At 33.3% G+C, this 14867-nt stretch overlaps 1 protein-coding gene across 1 annotated transcript in view; it reads right to left on the bottom strand.

The window, feature by feature from the left end:
* Nucleotides 1–14867, bottom strand: part of KIAA2026 (KIAA2026 ortholog) — a 133196-nt gene that overhangs the window by 60003 nt on the left and 58326 nt on the right. The window contains exons 5-6 of the mRNA XM_029919668.1: nucleotides 12166–13580; nucleotides 2014–2093 (exon numbers count right to left, since the gene is read on the bottom strand). Of these exons, the coding sequence (XP_029775528.1) occupies nucleotides 2014–2093; nucleotides 12166–13580 (1495 nt within the window). The remainder of the gene's footprint in view (nucleotides 1–2013; nucleotides 2094–12165; nucleotides 13581–14867) is intronic.

The following is a 14867-nucleotide window of genomic DNA, read 5'->3' as shown; positions in this document are numbered from 1 at the left end:
GAACCAGAAAGGGGATTTATATATAATAAATATAATATAATATAATATAATATAATATAATATAATATATAATATAAGTAACACACTTGTTTGTTTATTTTAAACAGCTCAATTTGTCAGAACATGTACTCTTGACCTTAAGTTTCTGAGAGTGGTAAGCAAATGGTCAGTAACTGACAAAGGATCACTCAGTATCGTGCTTTTCAACCACTGTTGCTCATGACCTCTGGTCAAAAATATATTTTCCACCGCATGCCAGTATAATAAACACAAGACCAAAACCAAAGTTTCATGAAATGATATTACCCTTACTATATTTGACACACCCATAATTTATTTTCTATCTTAACTGTTAGCTTATAAAAGGAATGGTGGTCATGTAATACACTAATTTCATGCCTCAGTAATGAATACCATTTGCAATTTTAAAAACACTATGCTATCTATGTCACTTATCACATATAAAAGTCCATCCGCTAAGATAAGAATGGAAACAAACATCAAGAGCAGGTCAGATCTAGACTGAGATTTATATTCCCAGGATGAATAGTTCAAGGGTTTGAGGGAAAAAAGTCAGTGGGAAAAATAACAAAGGCTGGTATGATAACATGTGGAAGAATGATATAGTACTGAATATTATAGTACTGAATACCAGGTACAAGCAATGGTTAGAAAGGGGTCCAAGTAAAACAGTAAATATACATTTTCACTTAATATTCTGTAACCAAGGTTACTTTATAAAAAAATATTGTGTAGAAATGTTTGAAACTCATTGTAAGAAAGTCATTAAAGATATCTATCCTAGGGGTGCCTAAGTGGCTCCGTTGGTTAAATGTCTGACTCTTGATTTCTGCTCAGGTCATGATATCATGGTTTTGTGGGTTTGAGCCCTGCATCAGGCTCTGCTCTGACAATGTGAAGCCTGCTTGGAATTCTCTCCCTCTGTCTCTCTCTGGCTCTCTCTCTCTCTCAAAAAAAAAAAAAAAATATATATATATATATATACACACACATATATATATATATATATATATATTCTATCCTAAAATACTAAAAGAAAATTTCTATTTTCTTTCACTGTTCATTTAAAATTATATTTTTAGCAATTAGTAACTTCCATAAAAACACTTCCAAAAATAAGATTTTTACTGAAAAATAGATGTGTCTACATTTTTGAACATATGTAATTATTAAACTCACATTACATATTACCAATATTTTCATAGTTATTGTTCCTTTGTTTTCTTCTTGACTTGAAACTGACAGAAATTAATTTTAACATCATTTTTATTTTTTGCTAATAAAGTATTATTATTAAAACTGGACTGAACACAGTAATAATGATATTTTAAAAGAGTCATTTGAAGAAAACACATCTTTTATATGATCAAAAATAAAAGTATTAGTTAGAGTGAAATTCTCTGCTTATTGTAGTTCCAGCTACAAATGAAAAACTCCTCTCATAATAATATGGCAGTAAATATACTTTTTTCTTTTTGCAGGTATGTGTGAAGACCATTCAATTAAAGGTTACTTAATATTCTCTCTGAAGTTCATATATAGTTAAGAGATAAAAGATTTGTTTTTTAAGTTAATAAGTCTACTATTTCCACAGTGCCCAAATAAATAAAAATAAATTGCCTATTTACAAATTGTCTACAAATTATGATTTGTTCTTGGAAGACTCTCATGTACACATTTGCTATCATATATTATATAAGCATTTATATTTATAATATATATTCCATTAAATTACTTCTACAAAACAGTATTATAAAAGAAAAGCCAGAGATTTTTGACTATCAAGAAATAAAAATAGAGGTAAAAATTTTTGAGATACTAGATGAAATCTTAGCCATCCATGCCTTGCACTTAAAGGGAAAAAAGTCATAGTTGGAAATGGTTCATTTAAAGTATGTGTGTTATAGTGGAATTCAATCTCTTGAGAAACAATATAAACACTAAAATAAAAAATTACACCAAAAAACGTTGAGACAAAATTGAAAGATTTACCTGAAATTCTGGTACAGTGGGTGACTTTGTAACAGTTTTCCTCTTCTTTGTGATTGCTTTTTTAGATAAGGATTTTTTTCCTTTCAAGATTAAAAGAGAAAAGCTTCATAATTCTGTTTATAGCACTTCATTAACAAAAACCAAATTACATAGAACCTTGAAAGTTAAAATATAACTAACAGATGGTTTCTAGTGAGTCAAATAAAAGTGATGAATCAAAACAAGCCCTAGTAAAAGCAAACATTAAACTATAACTACCTGTAACTTTAACAAACGCTGTTTTCTTTACACATGAACTAAACTACCAAAACCTCTGATGAATTTCAAAGTATCAGAATTTACTGTATTAAGATTTGCAAAAAAAAAAAAAAGTTACATTACTACTGCTCAGTTAAAAATCTAATTCACAACTTAAAATGAAGTTACATAAGACAAAAAAAATCTTACCTTTTAACAATGACTTTCATAGTCAGGAACTTGCATAAAACTATACTCTGAAGACTATGGTCTTAAACCAAGCTAATGTGAAAATCCTCTCAGCAGCTTGGGAAACAAGTTTTTTCTATCCTTTTATCTCTTTATCACCTAATAGGCTGCTTTTGGCAAATTCAATAATCACTTTTAAAACATGGTAAAAAAAATCTCCCTTTAAAAATTGCATCTAGTCCTTTATGCAATTGGAAATTACTACGAAAAATAAATCCACATTCTTAAACAAATGTAACTCAGCACAGACTGAAGTGTATCTACTGTATTTAACATGACAAGAGAGATACATATATGGGTATAACCTCTATTTTTAGAAAGGAACATGTTAAAGTGTTTTATCTATATTTGCACTTAGCAAAATCAGTTAATAAACTGGTTGTTAATTATTCAACATGAGATATAGAGCACTGTATAATTTATGGAAATAACAAAGAATTATAAAATGGAAATCCTGTCCTCCAGGAGCTGATAATCTATGTAAGGGAATAAAAATTAATCAGAAACACTTACAAGTTAATTTTAGTTCACAAGTATTTGTAGGTTAAAATCAACTTAAAAGTTACTATTTTTTTCAGAAGGGAAAATGAGTATACAAAATATCTGCTTAACACAATCCCTATTGCTCCTTTCTGAACATTTTCCTATATAGATATGATCTGCTTTCATGCAACCAGTTCATTTGATTGCAATATTTTATTCAACTTGTAGGCACAATTCTAATTTACAATATTATTATATTTTCTTCTATATTCCTTTATAGCTATATCACAGAACTGTCTTACGACTCAGTAAAATGCATCTATGCTATATTTGAACTACTACAAATTTTCAGTTGAAGTTCACATGGATTTCACTGTCCTGTTCTAATAAGCATTAACCTGCTGTCATTTGACATTTGCTTTTAGTTAAAATAACCTAACATATATTTCTTTTCTTATCACCGTTATTTCCGTGATTACACAGAATCTATATGAAAACTAAACTTCCATAAAAATAGGCAAGTACGTGGTCTGCTTAACCAATATTCAGGAATACGTGATTAAACTCTTGGTATCTGTGTAATACAGCTAGAATAACTGAATTCTAATTGGATGCAACAGGTACCTCTCAAGGGGACTAATGAATCTGGACACAAAAATACCTTTCCTCCACAAACTACATTTTTTTAAAGTTCATTGGAAAAGACTTAATGGCTTCACTAATTCTGGGAAAACTTTAAAAAACAATTTGAAGGAAATGAAGTCCTTCCTTTTCTTCCCTGTCCCCAGCACTGCTCTAATTATCTTTTAAAAAACCATTTGAAAATAAACAAATAAATAAATATCATTTGATTTTTTATTCATTTGTAAGCACAACAGAGGCCATCCTTGATATCCCCAATAATTTTATATTGTTGCCACATAGGCACTAAACTCAGATACTAAATTCTTAAGTTCACTCCAGCAGTCACTCTTATTTTAATGAATTAAGCAGCTGAAGTGGTTCCCGGGTATTTCCTTTCACCATGTGATTCGGATACTTAAATGTGATTAAGTAAATGGAAGTAGTATTCTGTTGTGGTTTTAAACCCGAGTTTTGGAACTAAACTACCTGGGTTTGAATACCAGTTCTAAGCACCAACTGCTACAAACTGCTTTACTAACTTGTGCAATTTATCTATAAAACAGAGATACTGATATCACCTTTCTTATTGAGAATTAAGGGAATTAAAACTTGTAAAAAAAAAAAAACTTAAGACTACTGTTAGGCACATGGTTGTGATCAATGTTAGTTATTACTATCTCCCTTAACTAAGCCATAATATGGGTCTAAAAATATTATCTTTTAAGGTTCTTCAAATTATTTTATTATTCTTTCATGTAGTTCTTGCTCATATGTCCATAAATACTACAGTATTTATGTAACACTCATCATACAATATTGTAATGATCCATTTATATGTTTCTCCTCCTTACTAGACTGAATTATGGATGACAGAAATAACATTATTTATTTTTACTTACAGTATTTTTCATACAAGAAATTATGAGAAATGATCCTTAAATAGAAGAATCTTACTTTTCATCAGAAATTTCACCAGTCTGGAGATAGGAAAAGGGAGGCAGGTAACTGTTTATAATTCTTAGGGTCTGAGTCTATTTTTAAGTAAAGAAAACATTGACAATAACTTTAGATAATTTATACAATTTACCAAAGAGTCTCACAACATGACCTAGGAGTGTTAGTAAGAACACTAACTTTTATTGAGAACCTACTGTATATCAGAGACTTAGCAAGATAATTTACATAAATTATGTTAATTCTCAAAACAACCCTTCAAGGTAGGCAATACCTCAACTGAAAATCAAAAATTACTTAAATTACTGAAGTGTTACACTGTAAGCAAGCACCACAGCCAGGGATTCTAACTCCAAAGTCCACATTCTTTCCATTGTGTAATTCTACCTCTTGAAAATCATAGTTACCATTTACTGATTCCTACCACATGCCAGGCACCATGGTAAGCACTATGTACTCGCTATTCCAATTAATCTTTGTAATGACTACAACAAGGTATGTATTACCTCATTTTTCACAGATAAAAAGCCAAGCTATCAATAGGTAAATAAAGGATTTGTAGCTAATATACACTGGACATGTATTTGCACTATATCTGCCTCATTTCAAAGCTGTGCTCTTTTGATGATAAAACACTGCATTCTTTCAAATCTTCTACAGAGATGTAATTTGCTTCGGACTGGTTTCAGAGCATTCCTTTTGATTAAGATTGTAAGATTCACATATTCACTTTTAATATCTTCTATCTATATCCTCATAGAAATTTGAATACAAATTTTCCTGCATTCTTCAGTAAACACTGGGTCTTCCTTTTTATTATACTACTTTTAAAATGTAGCAGGGGGGCGCCTGGGTGGCTCAGTCGGTTAAGCCTCCGACTTCAGCTCAGGCCAGATCTCACGTTCATGGGTTCAAGCCCCGCATCAGGCTCTGTGCTGACAGCTAGCTCAGAGCCAGGAGCCTGCTTCCGGTTCTGTATCTCCTTCTCTCTCTGACCCTCCCCCTCTCATGCTCTGTCTCTCTCTGTATCAAAAATAAATAAAACATTAAAAATTTTTTTTAAAAAGTTAAAAAACAAATAAAAAAATAAAATGTAGCAGGGGTTACTACAAAACCACACAGGCTTTATTTGGTAATCTGTTTTTGTTCCAGGGCAAAATATATATAGGGCAAGTTACATACTGCCCCCCAGTGGGCTTCTGTTCTTCTACCATTCACTTGATCATATTCCATGTCTTTACCCCCACTGCCCTAAGTCACTTTGTCCCATAAAACAGAATACAATTCTCAGATCTAGGACTGTGCTCAAGTCAGAAGTTTAAAGCATATACAGAATTTCAACATAATTCTTGGGCCTAAAACATAGGCATGAGCAAAAAATGAGTGTCAACTTATACCTGGAAAATAGAGAAATAAAACTTAACATGGCCTAGTAATTAGTATTCAAGTGTGGCCTAAGGAAGCTTTTCAAAACTATGCTGTGAACAGCCATAGTAAAGGAAGCCCAACTTGAGAGAAAAACAATGTAACTCAAAATATATTTTATATTATAACTTAGGCATAAAACTCTATAGTCTTCCAGAACATGGAGATAGACCTCTTAACTAGAAAAATGAAGTTGATTATTATCCCCAATCCAACTCCTCTTTCCTGTCTCTTAATCTTCATCTTTACCCTTCTCCTTTAACTGCCTTACCTGCCTGTCTTCATTCTTTGGCCCCTTGAACTATTCAGAGTCTTCTATTTCAAAGCCCTCCTAGATTTGGCCTTTCTATGTTAAAAATTATCCTGGGGCACCTGGGTGGTTCAACTGGTTGGGCATCTGACTTCAGCTCAGGTCATGATCTCCCAGTTCCTAGGTTTGAGCCTGCATGGGACTCTGTGCTGACAGCTCAGAGCCTGGAGCCTGCTTCGGATTCTGTCTCCTTCTCTCTCTGCCCCTCCCCAGCTCATGCTCAACCACACACACTCTCTCTCAAAAATAAATGAACATTAAAAAAAAATTACCCTAACACATTCATTACTTTCTCAGTGCTTTCATTTTAGTAATCATAACAAATGAATGGATACTAAGACATTAATCACTGTTAAAAACAAAAGGCCAAGGGCATTGGTATTATTAAACAGAAATTTGGGAAGTGCCTTGTGAATGTGAAGTCACAGAACTGGAGTCTAAATTTGACTTTTTATTTACTAAATGTTCATGTGTTAAGCAAACAATCTGTACAACTTTCTGGAGTGTTGTAGCTCCAAGTAAGCAATTTGACCTTAACACAACAGCTGATTTTCTTTCTATTCTTCTTGACTATAAGCAAATTTCTCATCACACTGGTAATTTTTTACCACTATCATGTAATTCAATAACTGTTAAGCAATGATTTCACTTTTTCTCTTTAGCTTAAATAATCAGCTGTCAAATTCTGCTACTTTATTGTAAAATCTCCTAGAAATATTATTTTCTTTTGTCAATGCAGAAGAAAAGTCATATAGTCAATCATTCTCTATCTGGATTTAGAAATTTCCTCGTCTTAAACTTACCTTCAACCCGTTCATGAAAACCCTGCCAGTTTCTTTTCATAACTCTTTAATGGTCTTATCTATCCTGCAAGATCCCTTCTCCTAAGTCTGCCACTTATTACCTATATGACCTTGGACAAGTTAATAAACATCTCTGTGCCTCAGTTTTTTAAACCTATAAAATCTATATGATGGGAAATAACAATAGCATTTAATGGAGTTCTTATAAAAATTAAATGAGTAAATATGTATAAAGGCTTAGAATAGTGCTCGGCATACAGTTAGCATTTATGAGTATTAGCTTTTGGAGGAGAATGAGTATATAACATTAAAATAAAAGGACAAAATATTCTATTGATCCTTTCACTCTCTTATATCTTGGCTTGAGTTGGTCTTCTAATAATTTCCCCATAAAGACACACATAGTTAGGCTCTACAGTGTATTCAACAACAACAAAAAGAATCTGTAAAACCTTTTCACAATAATGTGTCTGATGTGATCAAATATTGTAGATTACACTGCTTTTTCAGTTATTCCCTATAAAGGAGCTTATTGCTTTTTATACATGATCTCTTATTTTAAGCTCATTTCTATGCACTGGACACCTGATGCAATTATTTAAAACAGCACCACCTGTCCAGAAAGAGATCACCCATAACTAGCATAGTCTCACCATTCAAATATCTTCTAAGACCTCAACTTCTCAACTTTTCCCTTATGTTTTTCTCTGAGCTTTTTACAGTGACACCAGCTTACTTATACCCTCATGCTTTTGTTCACATTACTAACCAATGTCCATCTATCCAATCCCCATTATTCTTTAAAGTCCTTTATCCTCTGCAAAACCTTCTAAGATAACTATAACAAACACTTATTATTGTTATTATTATTATTAAAATGAATTGTTTACCACTTTGAGCCTGTTTATTCACTTATTAAAGAATAATACGACTTATCTATCTTAATCAGTTTATAGAGGATCTAATACAAAATGATTTCATTGAAAATAATGAACATGTGAGAAAAGGGAAAAACCCTCCAAAACAAATTGGCTGAAATGAATAACTTAAAACAACATAAGCTTTTCATAACGATTAATGTACCTTTAATAATTTTTGCCTGTTTTTTTCAGGTTTTATAAAAAGTCCTCTGATTTTTAAAATCTATTTTATTTCAGCCAACTCTACTCCATAAAATCTATAATAGAATACTATTGAAAACAACCAAAATGTCCAATAAGGAGGTTAGTTAAATAACTACAAAGTACACATAACAGAATCCGTACAGTCATTTAAAATCATGGTGCAAAAATCTACTTATCACACAGAAGTTCATGATGCACTGTTATGTGGGAAAAAGTAGATTGTAAAATGGTATGTATGGTACAATGCTACTCAAAAATATGTCTTGAAAAGGATATAAAAGATACATTTTAAGGGGCTAATCTTACTTATAGCTTAGTAAACCATATTATATGTATTCATTTCTTTATCCAATAGAATCCTACACAATATGTTGGTCACTGTGCTAACCTTGTGTCCCCAAGAATGTTATAAAATAGAGAGGAGACAATCATCAAATAATCTAGAAAGAAATAAATGCAACCATTATAAATAAAATTTTTAAGTATTATAAAGGAGAAGTATCTGATGCTATAAGCATGCACGATAGGGGATATTCCAATGTTTTTCTCTTCTTTAATGTTTCTAAGAGTAAGGAAAAGGCTTAAATAACTAAAAATAAATTCAATTAAAAAGCAGAAAGCAAACTCCATTTCTGAAAAAGATAAAAATGCTTAAAAGTTACAAAACTGTCCCACCGTGCTCTAAAATTATCAAATCATTCTCAACCAATTTGTCTTGGCACCTTCTACTAAAAATTATCTCCCACCTAGTAAATTGAGAGAGTCCACCAAAAGTTAAAGCCTGTAGTAATCAACATAAAATGGACCACATTAACCACATGTAGAATTTACTCCATCCTAAGTGAAGGCTCATGGATTACACACTTTATCCCAACACATATTCTACCGAAGGCTATTACTTGAAAAAAAATTTCCATGTTCAAGTAAACTTAAAAAATACTAGGTTAAACAAAACTAAATAGTGTTCTTTTCTTTTTTAATTTTTTTATTTTAATTTTTTATTAAATAGTTTATTACCAAGTTAGTTTCCATATAACACCCAGTGCTCTTTTCTTAAAGACTTCCCAGGGCCCTTAAAATAAAGGTCCAGAATCAATTTTTCACAATTCTGAAGTTCAAAATGTTCTCAAAACTAACTTTTTAAAAACAATTCACATGGTTGCAAAACCTGACATGAACTCTTCTGAGGTTCTTTATAGTTTTCATGTCATTTAATCTATTCACATGAAAACTATGTGTGTAATTACAGGAGCTATGCCAAACTCAACTGGGGATGTCACTTAATAAACATATACATCATAATACCCTTCTACAATCTGATGATTTTTGAATTCCAAAGCATATCTGATACAAGAGTTTTGTAAAATGCATTGTGGACCTGTACTAATGCACAATGTGAATCTATAAGAGGAGCATTTCCACATTTTCCAAACATGCCACCTGGAGCTCACTTTTAAAAATAGTGAAAGAGAAAACACTGGATTAGAGTATGCCCAAAACTGACTATAAAAGGCCACAATGCCTCATACTAATAAAGGAGAACAGGACAAAACCTCAGGAAAACAAGTGCACTGAAAGCGATGTAAAACAAATGTTCTGTTGTTGCTGCTGTTATAACAACATTTTATGGGGGTGCCTAGGTGCCTCAGTCAGTTGAGTGTCCTACTGTTGGTTTCAGGTCAGGTCATGATCTCATGGTTCGTGAGTTCGAGCCCTACATTGGGCTCCACACTGACAACACAGAGCCTGCTTGGAATTCTCTCTCTCCCTCTCTCTGCTCCTCCCCTGCTCACTCTCTCTGTCTCTCTCAAAATAAATAAATAAATTTGATTTTAAAAACTAAAAAAGGAGGGGGCGTCTGGGTGGCTAAGTTGGTTTGGCTCAGGTCATGATCTCACAGTTAGTGAGTTCAAGCCCCGCATTGGGCTCCACACTGACAGCACAGAGCCTACATGGGATTCTCTCTCTCCCTTTCTCTGCCCCAGCCCTGCTGACTCTCTCTGTCCCTCTCTCTCAAAATAAATAAAATTAATTAAAAAAAAATTTAATACCTTTTATGTACCACTGTTATAACAGAAAGGACTTCAGCATCTGACAAAGCTGGCCTACGCATAAGCTTACCCAGAACTATCAAGGGAGAGAGAAACTGTATTTGCCAGATCCAAGTATTTTTGTTACTGAAAATTAACTTTCTAAAATTTGCTGTGAAGATAAAATTAGTATATAGGCAAGTCCATTATTTTCTTCTATTTCATCCCTGTAAGCTGTCTCTATCCACCTAAACATGCTGAGAGAGGGTACAATAAGTACTTGCTGAATTTGCTTCTATTTTTTTTTTAATTCACTTGGACAACTGGACATGAAAATCCCACAAATTTTCTCTCTGATCTACAAATATTCTGAGCTTCCATTTAAAAAATCTAGCAACACTTTAATTGCTTACCATATAAATTCCTTTTAATCTAATCATTAGCAGTTAATATTTTTACTCTGCTGTTGATATAGTCTGTATAGGAGCTACATCAGTGTCTACCCCCGTAAGTCATAATTACGTTTGAACACATAAATAGTAGGTCATGAATAAACACTTAGTAAAAGGTTTCAGTTGACAATAGTATTATTAAAACAGTATTACATACATAAGCACTAGAAAAATATTTCCAACTTAAACTATTAGTTAATATTTTTGAGAAGAAAACTTGCCATATCAATCAAACTAAATTTACATCAGCTAGTGGATAATTACAAAATTTAAAAGGCTTTATTTCTGAAAGCTACTTTAAAAAATTGTAGTTTTTCATCACTTGGGCTAATGTAGTGGTTCAAATTTGCAATTATCAGTTCAACAAATTAAGACTGTTCTTAACAGAAAATTTTATGCTTCCTTATCAATGACATAATATGTACACATTTTAAAATATACTTTATTGCATTTATTTAAATAATAGCAACTATATCAACTACATAAATTTCACTACCTAATTTACCAACTCATTATCAAATTATTGTCAAATACTAATTATCTGTTACTGAGGGAAGACATTAAAAATGGAAATCTACAAATGACAATAAACCACTCCTCATTATAGTGAACAATCAAGTTTTTCCCAATGAGGCAAATTTTATAATAAATGGAGTTCATCCTCTGCTTTTATTTCACCTATCTTCTTGACAAACAAGGTCCAAAAAATGATTGAAAGACAAACAATAGGAAAAGCAAAAACACCTGAGTAATGAAAAGATAGTGCAACCAATCAATGAAGAATTTATTTATAGAATTTTTTGTTATTCTTTAAATAGACTTGCAACAAATACATAGGGTATTCAAATTTGATGTAAGACAAATGTGCAAATCCTCTTACAAAATATGCTTCAGGGTCCTATTAGCTGATGCAATGTTTTTCCTTTATTTCACAACATTTTTACTGGGTATGAACATATATACTGAAAACAGAGTGCTAAAAAAAATATATCATGTGGGAAAAAACTAACACCCAGAAAGATAATCTGACTTGCCTTGGTTTAAGTAGCTATGTAATTTATATAGTACTGGGAAAGTTATCTCCTGATATCACTACTTTTTCCATTATTGTACTGCTCGTAGCCTGGGGGGAAAAACACTTCTCAAAACCCTTCTCAAAAATGATGGGAAGCATTACTTATGGATATTTTGGTCCAGAGAAATGTGAAAACATTATATCCAAATATCTTCAACTGAAAATTAAAATGTACCGTGCCAGTATTTTCTCTGTGAGTATACAAAACCTATTCTGCTCTGCATTTTAATCAGTGGAAGAATAACTTGATCCCTTAAACACACACACACACACACACACACACACACACACTTCATTCTGTTAATCTGTGCCTCCCATGATGCCTAATTGGAAAAACAACATGAAGTATGCTTAAATGTAATTCTCATCCATTTGTGTTAGCTTACCAGATTTGTGTTTCTTGTGTTTTGCTTTCTTTTTGATGATCAATAATTTATTCTGGATCTCAGGTTTGTACGATTTGAATGCAAGAGAATGAAGACTTTCACGCTTTCTCTGTAAGTTTTCATTTAAAACATCTTTCAATTTCTTTTTTTTCTTTTTCTTCTTTTTTGCCCTCATTTTAGTTAGTTTGATTCTCTTGTGACTTTGTAGAGACTGCTCTAATAGAATGTCTCTTACAACTTTGTGGCAGTTAATTTCTGGATGATCACTATGACTTCCATTTACATGCATTTGGCAAGATTTTAGAGCATTTTCTTTTAATGGACTGGGTTCGGGCTTTATTCTGGAAGCTTCACTGTATTTTTCTTGATTTTCTATAAACCTTATTTCACCTGGACTAAGAGGCTCTTCAAAGCCAGTAACTTCCCCTGGACTCCCTGGTTCCTCTAAATTTTCTTTATAACAATCAGTTTTTTTAATTTCACAGGGCCTGCAAATTCTAATTTCACAGCTGGATTTCACTTTCATTTCAACAGAAATGTCATGATTATCCAAGTTCATTTTAGTAGAGCCCCAGGTTGTATCAAAATTAGTTTCCGGCTCTTTCCTGAAGGCAGAGGAGAGGCCTATACTACACCTATGTTCTCCATTACTTGTACTAACATAGTCACACTTCAATTTCTCCAGTTTAAGCCGAGGTATTCTTTGTATTTTGATGGGTGGAACTGGAAATTCTGGGGCCTGAAAGGGTCTCTGTTTATAAATCCGTACGTCTGCACCACAGAACTGTGGAAAATGCACATAAGCATTCTCCAAATAATCATAACCCAGGATAACTTCCCTGCATTCATGAATAGGCTGTCCAAGTACAGCATCTTGAACTTCTTTTTGTGTTTCATACACAAAGTCACAAAGACCCTTAAGTAACCATACTTTTTGGTAAAAAGGTAGTTCATGAAAAGGTTTTTCTTCCAATGGATTAACTTCTCCAAGAACTTTAAAAAACTGAGGACATAACCCAAGCTTTTCAGCACAGTTATCAGGATTTTCAGTCTGTCCTACAGCAGTATACCACTGCTGTACTTTCTGTCTCAGTGCTGCCTCCCAGGTCCTATAAGGCAAAGTAGGTCTTCGATGTAAGGTAGGTCTGCGATGAGGAGGACTTAACAGAGAAGTCATTATTTTAGAAAGAAAAGCATTACACTGAGGCATCAGAAGACAACGTTCTAATTCGTAGAAGACTATTTCTGGCAAATTTAAAATTTGTTGTGCTAAACAAAGAAAATGACCAATAGCTGGAATTTCCCACATAGTCTCCATACAAGTTGGAGCTGCTTGAGCTAGGAGTTTTCTTTCCCATTCTTCCATTTCCTTTTGACTAGCTTCTTCTGCTTCTTTTCTTTCCTGCTCCCGAAGCCTAAAGAAAGTTTAACAAATTATACTATTATTAAAGTAGAAAGTATCATAAAATACTAAATATGTGGTGTCATATTAATCTTTAATTGACAAGGCAAATGGCTACAAAGTGTTCCATTAGATGTACCATTATTTTTCTTCAGGTGATGAAATAAACATATAACTTGACCCTGAGTCTTCTCACTGACATTTCTGCCACCCAAAATAAAAGTCTTCAACTTAGGATGCATATAAATTTCAAAGTAAATGAAAATAAATATGTGTACTAAACAAAAGCACAGTGTAGTGCTTTCTAAAAGTAATTTGATGTCATATAAGACCTATAAAGATATTTACATCTTTTTACACAGTAATTACATTCCTAGAAAGTGTTTCTTTGTGTTAACTGGACAGTTAGCATTAACTTTTAACTATATAAAAAGTTATAAAGAAGGTATATTACATAACTGGGAAATAAACTGGCTGTTATTATGTAGCCTTAAAAACTAAAATTATGGGAGAAGGATGGCACAGGAGTATGGAGACCCTAAGCTTACCTCATATCCCTTGAACATGGCTAGATAAATATCAAATCACTCTCAACACCTAAAATATTGATCAGAGGACTGAGAGAATAAAACTGCACATCTACAAGAAGAGAAATGACCACCTCATGGAAGGTAGGAGCTACAGACAGTTGCTGTGGAGGAGAAAAGAACTGTGAATGCTGCGGAGAGGAGGGAAGCCCTAATCATGGAGATGTGCATGCATGAGAGAGAGAGAGAGTGAAGCAAGAGGCAGGGGACTGCACAAGAAAAACTCTTCCCCAACACCAGTGACTAGGAAAAGGAGAGAGGCTGATTGTAAGTTTTTATAAGCAGTGGAGCTAAAGGCTGAAGTTTTAGAAGACCCTGCCATTACCAGGTTGTACCTGGCAGGCTTAGCAGTGTTCCTGTGGGGAAGGAAGAAGGGAGGAGATACAAAAGTGGGAAGCATGGTCTGAAGATCCCCTGAGTCCAAAGGGGAGATACAGTTCCCCTTCTTGGAGTTCATCTGGGAGTGGTGGCATGGACTCTCCAGGGACAAAGGAACTGATGGTGCCAAATGTGTTGCCCTATTCCCTAGCATAAGAACAAAGACACAGGCTGAGGACATCAAATCTTGGTGCCACCTTTTTGCTGCACTTCACCATAAACTCTGAACCACTGACTGGTCATGCAACTGCTTTTTCTGGGACAAAGTGGCAAATGGCAAAAGCACAGCAAGACCCTCTCCCAATAGATCAGCACTGGTCCAGGCCACACAGTTC

Source organism: Suricata suricatta, chromosome 13, assembly GCF_006229205.1.
Source record: "Suricata suricatta isolate VVHF042 chromosome 13, meerkat_22Aug2017_6uvM2_HiC, whole genome shotgun sequence".
In the NCBI taxonomy this organism is placed as follows: domain Eukaryota; kingdom Metazoa; phylum Chordata; class Mammalia; order Carnivora; family Herpestidae; genus Suricata; species Suricata suricatta.
The sequence above is the reverse complement of the archived record's forward strand: the minus strand, read 5'-3'. Positions and strand labels throughout refer to the sequence as shown.